At 46.7% G+C, this 23789-nt stretch overlaps 1 protein-coding gene across 2 annotated transcripts in view; it reads right to left on the reverse strand.

Moving 5' to 3' along the window:
• Positions 1-23789, reverse strand: part of LOC142588987 (uncharacterized) — a 185643-nt gene that overhangs the window by 118253 nt on the left and 43601 nt on the right. For both annotated transcript variants that reach the window (XM_075700781.1, XM_075700780.1), the window contains exons 3-5: positions 12662-12832; positions 8504-8577; positions 6708-6853 (exon numbers count right to left, since the gene is read on the reverse strand). In XM_075700781.1, the coding sequence (XP_075556896.1) occupies positions 6708-6853; positions 8504-8577; positions 12662-12832 (391 nt within the window). The remainder of the gene's footprint in view (positions 1-6707; positions 6854-8503; positions 8578-12661; positions 12833-23789) is intronic.

The following is a 23789-nucleotide window of genomic DNA, read 5'->3' on the forward strand; positions in this document are numbered from 1 at the left end:
GCTGAACAGCAACGAGCAGACCTGGAGCTAAAAGGCCGCGTCGATTATTTGGAAGGGCACACCGACGTTGTCCCTAGGGCACTTAAGCGCGGATTGTCTTCGTTCACGCTTCAAAACAACCTACTCGTGACGCGCCAACTACCTTCTTATTGTTCCGTCGGCGCTGCTTCCAGAAGTACTGCACGCCCTACGTGACGATCCGACCGCTGGGAACCTCGGTTTCTCCCGGAAGCTATCGAGGATCCACGAAAGGTATTACAGGCCGCGCCTAACCACCGATGTCGCCCGTTACGTCAAGACATGTCGAGACTGTGAGCGACGCAAGACACCACCGACAAGGCCAGCGGGATTACTACAGCCGATCAAGCCTCCTTACCGACCTTTTCAGCAGATCGGGGTGGACTTGCTGGGACCGTTTTCGACATCAACTTCCGGAAATAAGTGGATCGCCGTGGCGACGGACTATCTCACCTGCTTCGCTGAAACTAAAGCTCTACCGAAAGGCAGCGCAGCCGAAGTGGCGAAATTTTTCGTTGAGAACATCCTCCTGGGACACGGCGCTCCAGAAGATCCCATGACCGACAAAGGAACGGCTTTTACAGCAGAGCTCACCCAAGCCATTCTGCAATACAGCCAGACAAGCCACAGGAGGACAACCGCCTGCCACCCGCAGACGAATGGTCTCGCGGAGCGCCTGAACAAGACCATCGCCGACATGCTAGCAATGTACGTCGACGTCGAACACAAGACATGGGATGCTGTCCCGCAGTACGTAACATTCGCTTACAACACGGTGGTGCAAGAAACAACACAAATCAACCCGTTTGAGCTGGTTTACGGCCGGAACCCGACGATGACGCTCGACGCCATGCTGCCGCACGTCACTGACGAAGATAATCTTGACGTCGCTACCTATCTCCAGCGCGTCGAAGAAGCCCGACAGCTCACCCGCCTACGGATCAAGAACCAGCAGCGTACCGACAGCCGACACTACAACCTCCGACGATGCTTCGTCGAGTACCAGCCCGGCGACCGTGCTTGGGTTTGGACCCCGATAAGCCGACGATAAGCCGAATTATTGCGACGCTACTTCGGACCCTACGAGGTCATTCGACGTATTGGCGCAGTGGACTATGAGGTCGTGCCATACGGCATTTCGCATTCACAGCGGCGCCGCGCACGATCTGAAGTGGTCCACGTGGTGCGTCTTAAACCCTTTTATGGACGCTGACGAACTTTCCTTACTTTGTTGTTTTCTTTGCTACGAGTGCTTTTCTTTATTACTTTAGTTTGTTTGCAGCATCGGGTCGATGCTTTTTAAGAAAGGGGTAGGGACACGTGTACTTGTTTGTCTTTATCGGGTGACACGTTTCACCGCCTAACAAATGTTATCGTACAGCGCAGGACGCTCCTGCATGTATCGGAACTTTCTGCCATGTTATCGATGCTTTCATCCCCTGTCTGTGACCGAATCTTGTGTAATCTGATCGCATCTGTGCGCGACGCGAATAATGTAGAAATTTGTGGAAGGCACGCGGGTCCCAGCGATTACTCTGGAACATTCGACGACTGATGTGTAAAAGCGGACGCGCTTGACCCGCTGATCTCATTTTCGACGATCGCCGACCGTGTTCGCCGCTATCGTTGTGCTATAAGTGTAGCCTGTTTTTGTGGGCACAGGTGCGCCCAATAAAAGTTCTGTCTTTCACCGTATTGCTACTGTGTTCTTCAACGTCACCACCACGTGTCAATATAAATATAATTAAAAAAATTGGCTGAAGGCTTAGCTTGGTTAAGCCTGGAAGATTGCGAAAGCAATACCCTTGGCTGCGCCTTGGTTCGGCTGATGGTGTGGACATGGTTGCCCTTTGTTAAACTTGTGGCTATACATTGTTTTGGTGGAGGCTATACATGGATAGTGGAGGCGCGCAAGGCTTCGCCTCCACCATCAAGTCCGCGAGCTGGGGCCCCTTCTCTCGGTACGGCGTGACGTCACACCAGCGAGCGCCCTCTCTGGGTAGCGCCGCAGCAGCGGCGCGCAAGGCTTCGCCTCCACCACCGATGCCACGAGTTGGGGCCCCGTCTTTCGGTATGGCGTGACATCACACCAGCGAGCGCCCTCTCTGGGTAGCGCCGCAGCAGCGGCGCGCAAGGCTTCGCCTCCACCATCGATGCCGTGAGCTGGGGCCCCGTCTCTCGGTCTGGCGTGACGTCGCACGGTCACGAGACGCGCAGCTGTGTAAGGAGGCGCCACGACCACCGATTTGCCGAAAGTGCGAGCAGTATTGCTTTCGCAATAATAATGACAATTATTAGCGATATGCGCTAGAATCGTAAATGTTTCGGTCTGAAGAATCATTAGTTTACCGTATAGGTGAGGGTAGCACTAATAACTCATAGAGCTCTTGGGCGAAAGGGCTGGCAGGCACGGGCTCTAAAAATATGCTTGAATTGCTGCTGCAAGCAGTTCTGCTGAGATAACATGTCCAAGTGAGCTTAAAGGCGTCGGTTTCGGTTAAAACGTTTTAGACCGTGTTAAATAAAGTTGCAGTTTCGTGCGACAGGTAACGCACTGATTGCGAAAGCAAATTAGTAGACAGCTGTAAGAAGTAAAGATAATAGTGTTATCGGCCGCACATACATGGAAACATTCGCTTACTAACTGAATTAACAAGCATGGTGTCAACGTGCACAAATAAACATGTGAACACATCACAGCCGCTGTCAAAGCGCTGGTGCGAGTAAGCGCAGTAGCAGCAGCAAACTAAGTGACCTTCGTGCCGTCTATCGCTTCAACGCAAGACCGGCTAGAAGAGAGCACACACAAAAGCATGAGCCGCCTGCAGATCCCTTTCAAGATACGGAACGTTGGACCGCGCGATGCCGTGCAAACTACGCACTTACTTGTTGGCGGAGTCGAAGCTGCGCCCTCCCCTCCCTCGTTCGCTGCCTCCTCGCTTTTCTCCATATATGGCGCGTGAGATTGAACCGTGATCGTCGGCTTTCCTCGCCTGCTATCACTCACACATACAGTCTACGACCCGTGGCGACGGTGTTATCGCCCTTGGACTTTATACGGAACATCACAGCGACTCCGATGGCCACGGCAAATGCGTCTGGAGTATCCACATAATTTCTATCGCAGTAGTATAAAAAGCAGTTCATTGCACAGAAAAAAATGTGAGGTGGAGAGGTATGTGCTCACGATTCAGGGAAGGAAAATGCTTTTCTATGTTTGCTTCTATGTGAGGGCACTAAAGAACATGGATAATTGTGAGGCTGTTGCGACACCTACTACATGTCACAGTATCCCTTCTAGTCAGTTGGTAAGAGTGATTGACGTAGGTATGCACTATCCTCAATCTACAATCAAGCACTCCCTTGCATCTTTCTTTTATCGCAGATATTCAGTTCTCTCACCATCATCATCAGCAGCAGCCTGGCCACGCCCATTGCAGGGCAAAGGCCTCTCCCATACTTCTCCAACTACCCCGGTCATATGCTAATTGCGGCCATGTTGACCCTGCAAACTTCTTAATCTCATCCGTCCACCTAACTTTCTGCCGCCCCCTGCTACGCTTCCCTTCTCTTGGAATCCCATCTGTAAACTTTAATGACGATCGGTTATCTTCCCTGCTCTATACCTGTAATGCCCATGCCCATGCTCTAGATTATTCTCTCTTCCATTATCATCGTGGGTACCACTGGTACTGTACAAATCTCAATAGAGCTCCTAAGCCACTTGAACTATCTCATCCATATTAGCAATGATATTGCCGGCTTTGTCTCTTAACGCATACATCTGATTTTTGCCTATTCCTGGTTTCTTCACTGCTTTTAGGTTTCCTCTGTTCCTGAGAACATGCTCAATTCTATCCATGTTATGTTTTGTTATGTCAGCTATCTTACACTTGTTGATTATCTTGGCATGTTCTGCGATTTCTACTCTAGCTGTAGGGTCAGAGGCTTTCGCACATTGGCGTTTATTAATCAGATCTTTCGTCTCCTGCGATAGCTTACTGGTATCCTGTCTAATGAAGTTACCGCTGACCTCTTTTGCACACTCCTTAATGATGCCCATAAGATTGTCGTTCATTGCTTCAACGCTAAGGTCCTCTTCCTGAGTTAAAGCCGAATGCCTGTTCTTTAGCTCTATCAAGAGTTCCTATATTTTCGCTCTTACCGCTAACTCACTGATTGGCTTCTTATGTACCAGTTTCCTCCGTTCCCTCCTAAAGTATAGGCTAATTCGAGATCTTACCATCCTATGGTCACTGCAACGCACCTTGCCGAGCACATCCACATTTTGTATGATGCCAGGGATAGCGCAGAGTATGAAGTCTATTTCATTTCTTGTCTCGCCATTCGGGCTCCTCCACGTCCAATTTCGGCTATCTCGCTTCCGGGCGAATGTATTTATTCTCCGCATATTATTCCGTTCTGCAAACTCTACTAATAACGCTCCCCTGGTATTCCTAGAACCTATGCCATATTCACGCACTGACTTGTCTCCAGCCTGCTTCTTGCCTACCCTGGCATTGAAGTCGCCCGTCAATATAGTGCATTTTGTTTTGACTTTACCCCTCGCCGATTCCACGTCTTCATAGAAGCTTTCGACTTGCTGGTCATCGTGACTGAACGTAGGCGCGTGGACCTGTACGACCTTCAATTTGTACCTCTTATTAAGTTTCACAACAAGACCTGCCACCCTCTCGTTATTGTTCTAGAATTCCTGTATGCTACCAGCTATAACCTTATTAATCAGGCATCCACTCCTAGTTCTCCTCTCTCCGCTAAGCCCTGGTAGCGAGGGACGTGCCCGCTTTTTAGAACTGAACATGCCTCCTTTGTCCTCCTAACTTGGCTGAGCCCTATTATATCCCATTTAATGCCTGGAACAGGATTGGCCACCTTGGTGAAGCACTTGGCCACAACCTCCTATATGATTACAACACTCAAACCCCGGCCCTCAGTCTCCAGCAGCTTCGAAGCAACTGACCAAGGCGGCGGTCAGACCTGTGACGCAGTAGTGGGTGCTAAGAATCTCTGGATCCGGACAGGCCGCCATTCGAATCTGAACCTGGCAACGTTTAACGCTAGACCGTTATCTAGGGAGGCGAGTCTAGCAGTGCTATTGGAGGAATCGTTTGTAGTATAACAGCCCAAAAGGCGAGGTTAGCTCTTGGAGCTTTTCAGATTGATAAAAAAATGCATGTTATAAAATTAACGTCGTAAGCTTGTTCTTGAGCCTCCTCAATGGTAGCTTAGGAGGGCGTATTTCGTGGGTAGAATTCCTGATCTTGAAGTCCACTGGCGTACGTTGAAGGAAGACTTGAGTCTAAAGTTCAATCATTGGACGATTCGACTGCCTCGTGGAATCATAGGTCTGCGGTCGCTTGCTAGTTTTTCAGACAATTAAACCGCCGCGACATGTACACCGAAGCATATGAACGCTTTTTGAGGCAATCCTGCCGAATTCCAGGTGTGCTTTGCTAAGCAGAAAATACGTGGGCGTTTCTGATACTCTGTTCTTACCGGAGGATGAAGATGGCTCTGCTGCACCGTTTGAACCAGTGTCGCCTTTTTCCCGTTTCGAAGCGCAGCAAATTGTTTGGTCGCCGGGCGCAAATTAGCTCACAGATGGGATTTCCTTGCGTGGCTTGGCTTGTGGCCAGCGGACGAGCTCAACAGCCTTCGAAAAGTGAGTGTTCTATTGAACTGCAGCCTGGCGCGATATCCACTTTTCTGTTACCCCAACTACCTGACGGTCATGTACGAGGTCTTCTCGAAAAGCTCCAAGGTTCAGTCTTTCAAATGTATGTGAAGCGCAGCAACAGAACTTTCCAGCGGCAGTTTTCTGCACTATGGTGTTGAATGTCGCATGTGATCATATTGGAATTGAGCAACGGGATGAAGCTTTTTTGAACTTCCCTACGGCTGCACTGAATTTTTTTGAGTGCACTTCAGAGAGGCAGAAGACGTGGCATTGTTCTCCCCGGCTTCCTCACGTACATCGCTTGGTATAGCTTGAAGTTGCTGCTTTCCGGGCTTTCCGCGCAGTCCTGAGGTGGTTCCAAATAAATCAAACCTTTTGCTCTTGTTTGGTCGCTGGAAGTAGAAGGTGTCCCGTGGAGGAAATATGAATTATCCCGTGCCCTAGAGCATCACAAGGCGACGTGACCATGTGACGCAACCGCGTGCCGTGCTCAGCTTCAGAACCACGATGAAAGGGAGCCTCTACCCTCTGTTTCACCGTGATTAAATGAGGGCTTTTGGTTTATTTAAAAACATATTAGTTTTAAGCGCCTCATTTATTTATTTATTAAATTTATTCAATTTACCCTATAGGCTCGGAAGAGCGTTGAGTAGGAGGGAGATCTACAGAATATGACAATAATTAAGACAAGAAACTACGAACGTTCAATGAACATTTGTGACCTAGCGTTGATACTTAAAAACTGAAATAGGGAATCATGTTTGGACTGCCTAATAATGATTAGGCAGCCAAAACGGGATACGGTAGTTGAGTTTCAATGTGACTGGAGACATTCTGTTGTATACCTTTGGTGCAGGCCTTATTCTACAAAAGCTATTAGGTTTCGCTTCTCCTAATTAGAAAAGGAGAGATATGACGCTCAAACACCTGCTGTAGTAAAAACAGCTGACCTAGTGTATTTACATCACGCAGTGACAAACACGGCACTCACCGATACACTGTCCTAGACTCGATGGTTCTCTGAAATATTCCTTCTTTACTTGACAAAAAGCCGGACTCAATGCAGAACCAATCCGTATTTCCCCGCAATTTTTTCGAAACGTATGTTAGAGCGAGACGCTCTCGATACCGGAATAGCTGTAAGAAACAGAACCAGAATTTTTGTTTTATCGAACTGGGAGTCATTGGTTATCGCATCGCATTATTTTGACGTGAGGTTCAGGCGCGTAACGTTGCTATTTGCGGTTCTTTCGTGGTGGCAGGTCTGGATCCACTGATCAATAGCCCACTCTCATGTTTTGCAGTTCTCTTGTGTTATCACTTTTCTTGGACCGCTTATTATTTGGCACCCTCCTGGTAAACAAGAGCTACTCAAGATTATCTTGCTTTGACTCAAGCTTACCTGATGAGAACAAATCCCCTTCACCAAACGTTGACTTACAGTGACATTCCTTGGTCTACTGCTCATCATGATTTCAAGCTGCTCTTGTGGCTATAGCTGCTCACGCTTGAGCCACCTTCCGTGTTAAGACACCTTGGATGTGTTGTTCGGCTCCGCGGTCGAAATGATTGCTCAATAATATTCGTCGTTGCATGAAAAATTAGTAACTTTAAAGGGTGGTGAAACAATAAGTGATAGTTTTTTACGAAATAACAAATACAAAGGGCACATGGAAATTCTTTGTCTAGCAAATCAATCAAGTTTGTAATGTTTCTTATATGAATAAAGGGTAAACGAGACATCCACCCCAATGTAGCTAAGTGCTACAAAGGAAACCCATACGGGTTTCTTGAAAGAAAAGCTTCGCAGTTCAAGAAAAATTCGTGTGCACACGAATATATGTGTGAAATATGTGCAGCCAAAACGATGCTTTCAGTCTTAGTAACATGTTTTTGACTAAAACGCGTAGATGAACGTGCTTTACGCTCGACTATTGCAGGGAAGAAGAAAACATTATTACTCTTGTAAAAACCTTACAGTGATGCGATCGAAGTTTTCGCAACTTCCACGTCAAAAACGTTCCCATCTATACTGACAACCTCACTGCTGGTAGGTCAATCAAACAAGGAACAAAACGACTGTGGATTTGTTTGCGGATTCACATTAATACAAATATTACCCTGTTAACAATATTGCACAATGGATGCAAGAACACGGTCATGCCCACACCAATATATTTGCTTATCACAGTGGTCGCAAATATCCGCCCTTAACAAGAGCAGGCGCAACTAGGTGCCTGATTTATGTTAGCCGCAAACACATGCCACAACCACATGACACTCCTCCAAGCTGCCTCCCCTCTGTGGCCTGCTATTTTCATTGCTCTAAAATCTACCCGCCGTTGGTACACGGTGCCTTTATCACCATCATGTGTCTGTTCCATTTCGTAAACTATTCTCGGGGGAAGGTAGACTTCCTCTGGAAACGCGGGGCCAAGGCATCCCTTAAACCAGCCACAAATTGTACGTGGTGCCTACAATGTGAAGGAAATTTTAAAGTGTTCCGCTCTTGCATCTCCAGTGAATCTCCGTAATCAACTTTAGGCATGTAGGGAGACAATGTGGTTCCCAAATTTTTACCTAGTGGTGTGAAGTTGTGAGCAGACAATTCTGACAGCTGTGAAGGAGGGACCACAGACAATATGTTTCATGAGTCGCCGTCACACAATCTGTATTAAACGCGGCTCCATGCTTACGTACAATTTTATTCCTACATTAGGCAGCTTCGCAACCCAGGTGACTAAAAGAATTCTTAACAGATTATACCAAGTGTAGTATAGCTCTCACCTTCGAGGCATTTTTGTATTGCTTTTGACTCCACGTTGGGCGCTTCGAGAAGACATTCTTGTAAGGGTTAGCACCTAGATGCAAACAGGTAGGGGGTGGTTTTATCACTCGTTTGAAACATGTTGACTCCCTCCATCTATGCGTCTACCTTCATTTATGTAAGATATAATGTTTCGAGACATATATGAACTAAAAACTTCAATTTAAGCTTGCCAATTCAGGTAAAGTGTAGTTTCGAGGAACGAAATCATGTGCCAGATATATAGAGAAATCTTTAAGTACAGATGAAGCGACAGCCTAATGCAACCTTTAATTGAGATTTTTGGCCAGTTCTGTGTTTGGTACGTCCGCGCTGGTTGTTGAGCCATGATAGTCCGGGAGGCTTACGTATTAGCTTAAATATATGTTACCCTGCTCACAGGGAGCCTCACTTAAAAATTTTCCGTGTGTCATCAAAGCGACAATAAAGTTCAAAAAGGTTTCAGTGAAAACAAGAAAATATAAAGCATTATGCGGAAAACACCAATCGCGATAACAGGTGGCGTTGGTGTTTATTTTGCTCTAGTATCCCTGTGCATACAGCGACACTACTTTGCCCGTGTGTGGCGGAAGTCGTGCACTGCAAACAGTTGCAGAAAGCCGACAGCAAAAACGACAAAAAACACTAGTACAACTAACGCTAAAACCAACCAACCAACCAAAAACAAACAAACAGACAAAATATTAAACATATGCTTGTTTTCATGATGCGCTTATTTCTTGAGTGTCTTTCCTTTCACCACATATATGGAAATTGCCGTTTTATTTCTTCGAGTGGGAAAAACGCGATAACAATCAAGGAAGCTTCCGGAGCGGAAAAAAAGGTTTCTTCGGTTGTCTGAATTTTTTGAAGAAAACGAGTAACAGCGCTGAACAAGGGGACGTGACTGAGACAGTCGGAGTCACGCACAGTCGTCCAGCGCTGTTACTCGTTTTCTTCGGACATGTAGGAACCAGCCGAAGTTAGTACGTTAGCGCGTTTTCATTTGATTAGGTTATTCACATTTGATGGTATCTAGAGATTTGGCGTAGTCACGTCCGTGTAAAACTTCAAGAAGCTTCACGAACTGGCCATAAAATGCAGGTTTGCATTCGTCACGTTATCGCTCTACTTTTGGCTCTGTTCTTGCTTGGGAATAGTTTTTTAGCACCTGTGGCCGCTGTGTGGCAGCTAAATCTGTTTTGCAAGCTTTGCAGTTTCTTGAAAGCAGGGCTTAATCCAATTTCTTAATATATATATATATATATATATATATATATATATATATATATATATATATATATATATATATATATATATGTTACGGCAATGCCTACCACAATGAGCGAGGCGTTGTATATACGTGCCCTGCTGTTTTTATCTTGACTGTCATTTTGATAGTTTAGCCTCATTAGGGTTTGCTTTTGTTTCCTGTTGTGCCCACAAAACGTATTACTGCTGCCGAAAAAGGTGTGAGATGCGTGCTTTTCGCACAAGAATATGCTCAGCTCTTTTGTTCAACCAACTGCTCTTTTCTTCCCCAAAGTACATCGATTGACACGCACATGACAATTAAAAACGATTCACTGCTCTCGCGATAAATTACACTTACTGAAGTTCACACTTGTCCTTGCAGCTTCCACAGCGTATAAAATTGCCGTCTACATAGATAAGAAATTTATTTTTGTGCTTGGAATGCTGCTGCGTTTGGTTCATGATTGATTTTCGCATCTTCACGTTGTCTACGTGTATCCGCTACCTACGTCCCGAATGCTTCCTAACCATATAGTCAGAGACTGGACCCTTGTAGTACAATAGTCATAAATAAAAAAAAACTGCGGGAGGTCTATATAGGTTATATATTAGGTTTTAGTATCGCATGCAAAAAAAGTCCTCAAAGACCCGTAGTCGATTCCCTAATGCGATGACACTTAGAGTTCCAGTATAGTTCGTGCTAGCACCTACAGATTTGTCAGGGAGTTTCGTCCTGCAGTGTACAGAATATACCTTTCCGAGAACATAGCGCAGCAACGTTACATTCCTGCCCCAAGTGTTTTATTGCTGACGCAGGTGTAAAAAAATAATAAAGAAGCTAGAAGCGCGCGTGTTCCTTTGCCCGTGCAACAATATATTGTAGGGGCTCGAACTGTGCTATGCGACCCTTCCCCTGAATATACAAAGGTTTTAATTATCCAGGTGCTTCTTCTTTAGGTCAAGTCAGTACTATGCAACTTTGTAAGCTTTGCAGAGTCAAACGCCTTTAGAAAAGTGTGCTCAGGACATCCTAAACATTTATTTATACAGGTCACTTGTAGTAAAGGTCGAGCACCGCCCCACACACAAGAGAGCAGGCTAATCACTTTCAACAAAATAGAACTTTTCATCATCATCATCATCATCATCATCATCATCATCATCATCATCATCATCATATAGCCTGGTTACGCCCACTGCAGGGCCAAGGCCTCTCACATACTTCTCCAACTACCCCGGTCATGTGCTAATTGTGTGCGATGTTGTCCTTGCAAACGTCTTAATCTCATCCGCCCACCTACCTTTCTGCCGCCCCCTGCTTGAATCCAGACCGTAACCCTTAATGACAATCGGTTATATTCCCTTTTCATTACATGTCCTGCCCATGCGCATTTCTTTTTCTTAATTGCAACTGAGATGTCATTAGCTCGCGTTTGTTCCCTCACTTAGTCTGATCTTTTCTTGTCCCTTAACGTTACACCCATCATTCTTCTTTCCATAGCTCGTTGCGTCGTCCTCAAGTTAAGTAGACCCCTTTTCGTAAGCCTCGAGATTTCTGCCCCGTACGTGAGTACTGGTAAGACACAGCTGTTATACACTTTTTCTCTTGAGGGATAATGGCAACCTGCTGTTCATGATCTGAGAATGCTTGCCAAACGCACCCCAGCCCATTCTTATTCTACTGATTATTTCAGTCTCATGATCCGGATCCGCGGTCATTACTTGCCCTAAGTAGATGTATTCCCTTACCACTTCCAGTGCCTCGCTACCTATCGTAAACCGCTGTTCTCTTCCGAGACTGTGAAACATTACTTTAGTTTTCTGCAGCTTAATTTTAGACCCACCCTTCTTCTTTGCCTCTCCAAGTCAGTGAGCATGCATTCCAATTGGTCCCCTGAGTTACTAAGCAAGGCAATATCATCAGCGAATCGCAAGTTGCTAAGGAACGTTTATTGAACATAAGTTCGAGAGAAACAATTGGCTGATTTTCGTGCACGCTTTTTCCGACATAAATGGTGACTGCAGCTAAAGTTATTGCACCGAGCTTGACGGCATGCCCCGCGGCGAGATGTAGGAACTGCGCAAAATAAAACTGCCGATCGTCGAATGCTGCCATCATCTCCCTCGCCGTAAAATTTTTTTGTTGGTCTACGGGATCTTCACATACTTTTGCAATTGTTCACATTCTGATCGATCGCGCCCTAGATGGCTTTGAAGATGTGGTCTATCGTCAGTTACGATTAAATCCTGACGTCCTCATTAGCTACAGCGTATTCTCCAGCCAACTCAACCATTGAACAAGCAGCGCAACAGTTGAGCGATTGCTGGCGCGGTGCAGCAGGACTACTTCTGACACCCTCGTTAATTGCGTCGCTAGCGTTAGCTCTAGCGCAGAGTGCACGTCGGGGGACGTCTGCGGAGGGGAATGACGGTCCCCCTATGTGGCATTGATCGTACAGCAACAAATCAACCTCCGGGGACGCCAAAACTGCTTCGTTGTTCCGGCAAACTTGTTATAGTCTTTGTCGTAGAAGCACGCATAACACATGCGAAAGTTAGAAATCAGGTCGGGACCTAATCAATGCCTCGTTATACAGCTAATTTCGCTATAGAGGCGTTTGATGTAAAGGCATTCTGTTGTAGTGACCCCCGGTAGCAAAAGTATTTGCGTAGCGTTTTCATTCCAACCAGTATATTTGATAATCTTCGCCTATAGTGAAAAAGAAACGCGAACAAAACACCACAGTTGAGCTCGGGCTCGTCAGCACTGTTGTCGACACATTTCTTTGTATAAAGAAGTTCTTTTTGATACACTTTCATAGCATGGTCCAGAAAGTTCCTTCTTTTGCTAAGCAGTGTGTTCTCGGCATTGTGCTTGCACTTACCGCACTCCTTCCGGTCTACACACTGGCCATTGATGTTCAAGTATTTGTCATCTTTACACCCGCACCTGTTCCTTCCGGGTGTGCACTTCCATGACGACACTCCTGCACACTGTTTTCCAGGAATGTAACCACTTTGGGGACACCTCACACGTTTTTCGTTCCCTGCACAACCTGTAAAATTTTAAAACAAATATTGGTTGTGCTGTAGAATAAAAATTAAGGAGCACTGACATTGCAAATGCAGTTTGTGCCGGTGCACGCAATTTTTCCGCGTCGTGCCGCCACAGTCCACACTGGTTGAATTGCATATGCCCCGAATTTGATCTATATTTAAGAAGTTTAACACAGAACTTATATGTTGGAATGTATGGGCATCAAAACTGTAACGAAGCAGTTAAATAAATTCACTAGAACAAATTTTCATCTCTTACCCTTTAATTTCCCGCCATATTTGTTTTTGCAGCTGACAGATAACAACGTTAAACTCGTACAGTTTTTAAGTCTGTCATCGGGTGTTCGACGGAAACTCGTCTGGTCGGGATGAGACGTGACAAAGAAAGACGTGCACCGACCAAGTAAACGCATTAAAAGACAAGACGTTTCTTTGAACAAGGCACTTTGAAGCCGAAACGTCTTGTCTTTTGAAAAGTTTTACGTGGTTGGTGCAAGTCTTTCTTTGTTAGTGTTGACGTCTGTGCAGTTCACCGTTCAAAAGCTATGCTAAGATGTAAACACCAAGCAAGGCGAACGAACATTGTGCATATGTCACGAGGATGAAAGCGATGTATCAGATTTTCATAAAAAATCAAGCGCAATGAATGCGTCGCTTTATTAAAGATCATGCGCAATGGATATTTTCATGAAAAGATCCAAAAAACCATTAATAGTCTATTTCAAGAAGTACCGTAAGGTAGAGGGATTTGACCAACAATTGCGTATCACATGTTTTAAACCTGCATGACTAAGTGTGATGTTGGATAGAGGAACTGTTGAAATTAGAAACACATCTATAGTACATGATGAGTACTAGTCATAATGCACACAATGATGGAACGCTCGTACTTATCCATTTTATCTGCATACCGTCTAGCAATTTGTCCTTCTCAGAAGTACAATCCCACCGTCTTTTAGATTTAGGAAACTTGTACTCAATCTGATCGGCGCATGCTTCGAATCGAACTTACATAGTTCAGAGTTAAGAATGGCCCTGGATGGGATAAAAATTAAACATCGTGAAATAACCGCAAACTGTAAACTGACCGTAAACTGACGTGAAATATATACGTCAACTTAGGAGGAACACCTACGAGGCTTCATAAGTTTCAGGCGGTTTTCGATATCATCAGTGACGCGTAGATTCCACACGAATATTTCGACGAAGGAACGCTCCCACGCCCCGCTGGTTCGTGTAAAGGCATAGTCTTTTGAATACTTCGGTGTTGTGTCAAATGATTCGTCAAACTCGAAGTTTTTCCAGAAGTGCCAAAAACACTGCTAATACTTAATTACGATTCGCTTCCCCAGATTCACATATTTATTGATGATTTTGTTTTATTGCGAGAGCATTAATTAGCTCATTGTGCGACCCCGCTGTCACTAGAAAGCTGTGGCAGAAGAAAGGCACCTCCCCCCCCCCCCCCCGAATTACACCATCTCACTAAAAAAAAAAAAATGCAGATGCCACGTACTTTGGGAATCGATGTAAGCGAAGCTTTCTGTGCTGGATGCTTTGACTGACGATAAGTAGCGGTGATATTGACGGCTAAAGCTTAATTTCTTCAGCGTTTAGGCTAGCACGAGAGGGGTGATTTATTAAACGTTTCCTTGCGTGCACTCTGCTTTTTGTCTGCGTAGTAGACAGAAGACACAGGGAGAGGTGTTTGCTTGAGGCGTTGTTGTACGCCATATTCTATAAGCTCTGAGAGGGTTGAGCTTTGTCATTTCTTCACATGGCACACAGCATTGTGGCAGAAGTATAAAACTTGAATTGAATTATGGGGCTGTACGTGTACCACACTCGGATTATGAGGGAAGCCACAGTGGCGGATGCCGGATAATTTTGACACCGTGACTGTTCATTAACATGTCCCAAATCTAAGAGCACGTGCGTTTTCTATTTTGGCACCGTTGAAATGCGGCTGCCGTGATTGGGATCAAATACACCAGCTCTAGCAATGCCATAGCCGCTAAGCTGATGCGGCCTGCAACGAAGTGTTGATTTGACGGTCGACCGCTTGCGCAGTGTCTCCTGGACCCTGCGGTGCGCTTTAATTATTGCGGCTCTGATTCTGCACGCCCTGAGTGAGTTGCCGGCTTGACATATTTGCATGGCGTTTATTTTTCAGAAACGTACTGTACTGTACCTTGAACCTAAGCTTATCCAGTTTCCCCGCAACCGCTGTCGTATAGTAGTGGGGTTTCCTTGCCTTCTCACGTCACCTCCTCCATCTCTTGTACGGGAACTGCCTCTTCTCCTCCCTCTCCTTCTCCTATCTATAGTTCTATCTGCGCTCCTTCTGGCCTCACACATTTGTAGAAGGGGAAGCGCAGCAGTTTCTGCAATGCTTCTGAGGGGAGTCACGGATAATTACAGCTGTCAAGCTGCTATGTGGCGACGGCCAGGGAGCTCCAGGGGTCATTGTGCACATTTGACGCGGTGGGGTGAAAACGAGTCTCTAGTGTCGCCTTTCCTCTCTTACTCGCGCCTCTGCACCACCTTCCTACGCGGTGTGCGCGACAGCAGCAGCAGTGGGAAAGTCGAAGGAAGAGGCAAAGAAAGATTCGCTTCGAAAAATAGGCCGCGGTGAGTATTCGCTCCTCTGCCCCACCGACACCGTGGTGCGCAAACCGTGGTGTGCTAATCACTGCACCACGGTTGCATTGCGTTGCCGCTGCAACAGGCGACAGTGATGAATAGAGTGTTTTAGTTGAGCGTCATTGCGATATGCTCCGCTCCGCGTTGCCCCGCAAAGCCACAGTGGTGCGACGGGCGAATTTCACGTTTTAGTTATAGGTTCAGCTTAGCGGAGCGGACGGACGGATGGATGGATGGATCGATGTTATGAGCGTCCCCTTTGGAACGGGGTGGTGGGCTGCGCCACCAAGCTCTAGCTATTATACTGCCTAATGTCCTACCTAGGTTAAACAATGAAAAAAGAAAGAAAAACACTATGAACTACCACGCCCAAATTTTATGATCCCCTATTGCAAACTGTGCTTTTGTACGTCTCCGTCTTTTGTCGTTTCCCTACTTTTCTTCCACCAATCCTCCAATCGCCTCTTACTAATGCCTATAGCGGACGTGTTTGCTTTACCACTGCTCCCGCTGAACCCAAGAGCTTCAAGGAGGCCAGTGGTGCCAAAATCGACCGCTGGGTAGACGTCTTCACATTCTAATACAACATGCTCCGTTGTTTCCCTAGCTTTACCGCAGCAAGCACATGCTTGTTCTTCCTTCTTATATCTCCCTTCATAGGTGCGTGTTCTAAGGCATCCCGATCTCGCTTCGACAAGTAATGAGCTTACCTTTGAGTTATCATAAATGGTTCCTTTACTGGTTTCATTTTTTCCTCTTAAGTAGTTACTCATGGCAGGTTTCTTTTCCACTGCCGCCACCCATGAGATTATTTCAGCCTCTCTGACTTTCCGCTTGACGTTCTTTGTTGCTGTGTTGCCCACCCTACAGGCCGCATACTTGCTGGTAAGCTTCCTAGTTCTTTTCCTCCGCTGTGAATTAATGTTTTTCCTGTACAGATACCTGAACACTCCCCCAGACCATTTACTTTCTTCCATATTACTCAGCCGGTCTTCATACTCAATTTTACTGCGAACTTCCCTCACTTCAAAACTAGTCCAGTCCATGTCACCCTGCACAGCTTCATTTGTAGTCTTTCCGTGAGCGCCCAATGCGAGGCGACCCACTGACCATTGGTTCCCGTCGAGTCCTGATTGTACGCTTGATTTAAAGCAAACAACCCCATCTCCAAAAGTAAGTCCTGAAACCATTACACCTTTCCACATACCTCGGAGGACCTCGTACCTATTGTATCCCCATAGCGCTCTGTGCTTCATTATGGCTGCGTTTCTCTTCCCCTTTGCTGTTATTGTTTTTTCCTGTTTCCATATACCTATTGCCTTTCGTATTTTTCCTTTCGTACTTTTCAGCGTACTAGCGTACTTTTAAAAAGTACTTTCGCACTTTTCAGACCTTTCGTATTTGCAGCGCCTTCTGGCCAAATTCAGGGTAATGAAAGAAAATAAAAACAACTATTGATGAGTTTTATACAGCGAAACCTATATATGTGTATATATAACATATTTCTCCAGGAAGTACATAGACGCGCGATAGTAATGCGTCACTGGTCCATTTTACCTAATGGAATATAAAACGCCGTTTTGGGGAACGCCACGTGGTAGCCAGTGCGCTTGCTTTCTGCATCCAATCCAATCCTTTCTGACGCCAACGCTAGCCAAAGCGCTGCGCAGCACGCTCCGCTTAGGCAGCTTCTCAGCGGACCGTGTTCCTTTGTCCGCAAGTCCGCTTACGGCTAAACGGACGGCGCATGCGCATTCGCGCTTCCGCTCCGCTTAGTTGCTTAGCGGAGCGTAAACACGCTCAACTAACACACTCTATTATCTTCGAGGCTGTTCACGTGATTGGGTTCTGCCTGGCTGATGATTCACTAGATGGCGCATGACAGGAGTGGCGCCACTGCCGGTAGTGTGGAGTATTCATCGTCCAAAGTTGAATCTCTCGCGTCTACACCACGAGGCGAGACAGTAAAGCGTGACCGGAGGCGCCAGTTCACTGCCGGCGAAGAGACCATCGCAACGCAGAGAAACGGGCAATGCGAGCTGTAGCAGCGAAACAACGTTCACCACCTAAGTCCCCGACAACGTGAAAAGAAGAGCTAGCGGCTAGGGAGTGCGCACATCGACTACTTAGGTGCAGACGGAGAGGTGGGCGCTGTGCAGTTCGTCGTGACAGGATCATCATCATCAGCCTAGCTACGCCCACTGCAGGGCAAAGGCCTCTCCCATACTTCTTCCAACTACCCCGATCTTCTTAATCTCATCTGTCCACCTAACTTTCTGCCGCCCGCTGCTACGCTTTCATTCTCTTGGAATCCAGCCCGTAATCCTTAATGACCACCGGTTCTTTTCCCTCCTTACTACATGCCTTGCCCTGGTCCATTTCTTTTTCTTGATTTCAACTAATATGTCATTAACGCGCGTTTGTTCCATCACCCAATCTGCTCTCTTCTTATCCCTCCCCCCTAACGTTACACCTATCATTCTTCTTTCCATAGCTCGTTGCGTCGTCCTCAATGCAAGTAGAACCCTTTTCGTAAGCCTTCAGATTTCTGCCCCGTACGTGAGTACTGGTAAGACACAGCTGTTACACACTTTTCTCTTGACGGATAATGGCAGCATGCTGTTCACGATCTCAGAATGCCTGCCAAACGCACCCCAGTTGATCCTTATTCTTTTGGTTATTTCAGTGTCATGATCCGCATCCGCGGTCACTGCCTGCCATAAGTCGATGCCACTTCCAGTCTCTTACCACTTCCAGTGCCTCGCTACCTATCGCAAACCGCTGTTCTCTTCCGAGGCTGTTAGACATTACTTAGTTTTCTGCCGATTAATTTTTAGACCCACCCGTCTGCTTTGCTTGTCCAGGTCAGTGAGCATGCATTACAATTGGTCCCCCGAGTTACTAAGCAAAGTCGTAGTGGTGGCATAGAAGGTAGAGCATCCGCCTCGCGTACATGAGGACCGTGCTTCGAATCCCGGTGCCGCGCAATTTTTCACCGGATTAAAAAAAATTCGCATGTTGATAAAATTGCATAAGCAGGCCTGGAGTGCAGCCTGATCCCGGTGACCAGAACCGGTAATGCACTCCCTCACCAGAGCAGGATTGGCCACCCTGGAGCCGTACATGGCAACAACCTCGTAAATATGAATACAATAATCAAACCCAAGCCCTCAGTCCCCGGCAGCTTCGAAGCAATTGACCACGGTGGCGGTCAGACCTGTGACGCAGCATAGGGTGCTAAGAATGTCTGGGTCCGGACCACCATTGAAATCTGAACCTCGCAACGTTTAACGCTAGAACGCTATCTAGTGAGGCGAGTAAAGCAGTGCTATTGGAGGAATTACAGGGCAGTATATTCGATATAATAGGGCTCAGTGAGATTAGGAGGGCAAAAGAAGCATATACGATGCTGAAAAGCGGGCACGTACTGTGCTACAGGGGCTTAGCGGAGAGACGAGAACTAGAAGTCGGATTCCTGTTTAATAAGAATATAGCTGGTAACATACAGAAATTCTTGTCTTGTTCCGAAACTTAATAAGATGTACAAATTGGAGGTCGTACAGGTCTACGCCCCTACATCCAGTCATGATGAAGTGGAAAACTTCTATGAAGACGTGGAATGGGCGATGGGTAAACTCAAAACAAAATACACTATCCTGATCGGCGACTTCAGTGCCAGGGTAGGCAAGAAGCAGGCCGCAGACAAGTCGGGGGAGGAATGTGGTATAGGTTATAGGAATAGCAGGGAAGATTATTAGTAGCGTTTGCAGAACGGAATAATTTGCGGACAATGAATACCTTCTTTCGCAAGCGGGATAAACGAAAGTGTACTTGGAGGAGCCCGAATGGTGAGACTTGAAATGATATAGACTTCTTATTCTGCGTTAACCGTGGCATCATACAAGATGTGGACGTGCTCGGCAAGGTGCGCTGCAGTGACCATAGGATGTTAAGATGTCGAATTAGCCTAGACTTGAGGAGGGAACGGAAGAAACTGCTTAGATAAGAAGCCGATCAATGAGTTAGCGGTAAGAGGGCAAATGGAGGAATTCCGGATCAAGCTATACAGAACAGGTATTCAGCTTTAACTAAGGAAGAAGACCTTAGTGTTGAAGCAATGAACGATAATCTTAAGGACATCATTAAGGAGCGTGCAACAGAAGTCGGTGGTAACTCCGTCAGACAGGATACCGGTAAGCTATCGCAGGAGATGAAAGATCTGATTAAGAAATGCCAATGTATGAAAGCCTTTAATCCCTACAGCTAGAATAGAGCTGGCAGAACTTCCCAAAATAATCAACGAGCGTAAGATAGCTGACATAAGGTATTTTAATACGAACAGAATTGAGCATGCTCTCAGGAACGGAGGAGGCCTAAAAGCAGTGAAGAAACTAGGAATAGGCAAGAATCAGGTGTATGCGTTGACAGACAAAGCCGGCAATATCATTACTAATATGGATAAGATAGTTCAAGTGACTGAGCGGTTCTGTAGAGATTTATACAGTGCCAGTGGCACCCACGAAGTTCATTGAAGCGGGAATAGTCTAGAGGAATTTGACATGCCACAACTAACGTCGGAATAAATAAAGAAAGCTTTGGGAGCTATGCAAAGGGGGAAGGCAGCTGGGGAGGTTCACGTTACAGCAGATTTGTTGAAGGATGGTGGGCAGATTGTTCTGGAAAAACTGGCCACCCTGTATACGCAATGCCTTATGACCTCGAGCGTACCAGAGTTTTGGAACAATACCAACGTAATCCTAATCCATAAGAAAGGGGACGCCAAAGACTTGAAAAATTATAGACCGATCAGCTTACTGTCCATTGTCTACAAAGTATTTACTAAGGTAATCGCAAATAGAATCAGGAACACCTTAGACTTCTGCCAAGCAAAGGACCAAGCAGAATTACGTAAGGGCTACTCAACAATAGACCATATTCACACTATCAATGAGGTGATACAGAAATGTGGGGAATATAACCAACGCTTATATAGAGCTTTCATTGATTACGAGAAGGCGTTTGATTTTGTCTTCACGGGATATGTGGCGAGAAATCTGTCTGAAATGGACGCGGCAGCGGTCGTGAGGAACCTGCCTTTGCTTTAGGCTCTCTGCGGAAGGTCCATGCACGTTGTAGGAGACTTCAATCAGGACGCGTAATCATTGGCACCGACGCGTGCTGATCCCAACTTAAGACTCGCCTCTCCAATAGATTGAATTGCAACTTCGCGGGGCACTGGAATTAATCTGGCGTTCGAGAACATGCCACGCGCAGTGGACATGGTAGGCATAGGCTACTCCTACCACATGGCCATGCTACTGTTGATCAACCTGGACCAGCAGACGCCGTCGTCGGAGCCCATTGATGGTAGTTGAAGATAACCCCTTGTGCAGCTAAGTGTTCGAAAAAGACAACACACATCAAGGTCCTTTGTACGTCTGGAATTATACCCAGTGTTTCACAAAATGCATTTAAATTCTTCAAAGACAGCAAAGATCGCGTGTTTAAATGATTGAAAAGACGTGAGCCTTACCGTCGTGCAAGCATGAAACCAGTGAGATCCCGGCTTGATAAGACGCTTGCTTGATGCTCGCTCACCCGTGAGGCACAAGAACTAACATCACTGACGGGCTTCTATTATGGCGCAATAGTTGCGCTCTTCGGCTTTTCAGTTTGGCTTTGCTGTGTAAAATTGGGTGGAATGCATTACGCTGGAAAAATTTGCAGCGTCAAGTTTTTACAACTTTCGATGGTTTCCCAGATGGCGCGCTAGAAGTCTTCCATTGGTACCACTCGCATATTTCTTAGTTAATCATCAATAAAAAAATTAGCGTAATTTATTGCTTGTACAATTACTGCACAGAGTCATTGACATACACATATGTGGCAAAAGCAATAAAAATATATAAACATGTGAGCAGTTCCTTACGAATCTCCAAACGCATTTCAGGAACAACTGGTATATTTGAAACGAGGTATCGATGGAAATTGTATGCACACTCTAGGCGAATTTTTGTCATCGGCGTCGACATCAGTAGAAAGTCCAATGGCGATTAGATACTATAGGGCCCCGCGATGCGGTATGCTGTAAGGTGCGAGGTCGAAGCAAGACGGATATGACGTCTTCTCGGGTGCGCGCGACAAAGGGGCGGGGAGTTGTGTACGCACTAGGAGAGGCTAGGAATGGGCGGCTATTCTCATTTTCCACTCCGGGCGGCGACTGCGCATGGCGCGCCGCGCCGGCCGACCGGGGCCGCCAGCGCCGTATCTTGGAGGTAATTTGCTGCCGGTGCAATCTTGGCAACCACATACAGCTGATCGCTTCGTGTGGGCTTTGTTTTTGTGGACCGACTTCACGTTGAAGCAAGGGGCAACACGAAGGGCCAATTCGCTCGCCGCTGTAGCCGCTCTCTGTCACATCAGCGTTATGGCAGCGATAGTCTGTAGTAATCGAGTGAGATGTGTTCATGCGTGCCTGTGCGCACCTGACACCATCTTTGTTAATTTACTAAGGGAATGCTTACGGCACTTCATACGGCCATTAAAACTAGTTACCCTATTTCCTACAGCTGACTAATTATTTGCTATGCCAATAAATGATTTGCACTTCAAGCGACAGACAGGCAGGCAGGCAGGCAGGCAGGCAGACAGACAGACAGACAGACAGACAGACAGACAGACAGACAGACAGACAGACAGACAGACAGAGGGACGGACAACTTTAATTAGGTCCTGAGGTACGCTACCGCTCAAGGCGTTAGAGCAGCGGGCCGCTCCCACGTCGGGACGGGTAGGCCGAGCCTCACCGTCGCGGCGTGGGCTCTCTGGATGGCCCTGAGTGGATGTAGAAGGTCTGAGCTCCTGAGGATGGAGCTCCATTCCTCTTCGGCCGTGCGTTAAGCACCCTGTAATGAGGGGCACTGCCAGAGAATGTGATCTAACGTACAAACGGTGCCACAATCGGGGCATGTTGGATCGAGGCCTTCGACGAAATGGTTGTGGGAACGAAGACTATGGTACGACCTGGTATGAAGCATGGGAAGGCGAAGTTGCGAATTTTTGTCTATACGGCTCTCACGTTTTCACTGTTGGTGAAAGGTGTGTCTTGCCGCAACTATTATCTATAAACAGCCTAACAAGGGAAGCATCGGATTTCTAGATCTGCTTTTTATTCTAAGGGACAAGCACTTGTGATCATCCTACAGATGGCGTGACACATCGGCCTTAGTTCCAATCACTGCATCCACTCTTTCTTGCTATAAAAAAGTCATTTTCAAGGCTTTAGTAGTAATCTTTGCTAAATTTATGATCATGTTTATAACATGACGCTATATATTGTTACGTGTGGAAAGGCACAGACGAAAGATGCTATTTACACGCTATTTACACTGGAGCCAGGCAGCCAGGCTGACACTCGCTCGTGCCAAGGGCACCGACCAATTTCGTCGTTCTCGCGGCGGCTCGTCTCTTGAGCATCGCTCGATGATATCGTAATACTACCCCCCGGCGGCAAAAGCACCGTCACGGTGCTGTTAAATATCCAAGGTGCATGGAGAGTTGTAGGGCTTGATTCGGGCAACGTGGACAATGCCACTCGTTGTCCCAGCGGAGGACGTAGTGGGCGTGGCTAGAACGATTTCATAAGTGACATCGGTCACTTTGCGTATCACGCGATATGGGCCTGTGTAACAGGAAAGCAGTTTTTCACAAAGGCCGACTTTACGCGATGGTGGCCAAAGCAATACGAGGGCGCCGGGCACAAAATGAACATCACGGTGATGGAGGTCGTAGCGTTGTTTCAGCTTGTCTTGAGACACTTGTAGACGAGCGCGCGCAAGTTGGCGAGCATGGTAAGCATGGGCGATTGCATCACGGGCATAATCGCTAGTTGAAGCTGTGGCGGACGGAAGCGCAGTGTCCAGTGGTAGCGTCGGTTCGCGGCCATACAAAAGGTAAAACGGGGAAAAGCCAGCAGTTTCGAGACGGGAAGAGTTGTATGCAAAGGTAATGTAAGGTAGAGCCAGGTCCCAGTCACGGTGGTCGTCTGAAACGTATTTGGATAGCATGTCTGTAAGGGTGCGGTTCAAACGCTCAGTGAGGCCGTTCGTTTGGGGGTGGTAGGAGGTGGTAAATTTATGCTGTATTGAGCAGGCACACATGATGTCGTCAATGACATTGGCCAAAAAGGTGCGGCCGCGGTCTGTAAGCAATGGACGCGGAGCACTATGCATCAAAATGATATCATGCAGGAGGAAGTCCGCAACATCAGTTGCTCAACTGGTCGGAAGAGCACGGGTTACGGCTTAGCGGGTC

The sequence above is a fragment of the Dermacentor variabilis genome, chromosome 7 (genome assembly GCF_050947875.1).
Source record: "Dermacentor variabilis isolate Ectoservices chromosome 7, ASM5094787v1, whole genome shotgun sequence".
NCBI lineage: Eukaryota > Metazoa > Arthropoda > Arachnida > Ixodida > Ixodidae > Dermacentor > Dermacentor variabilis.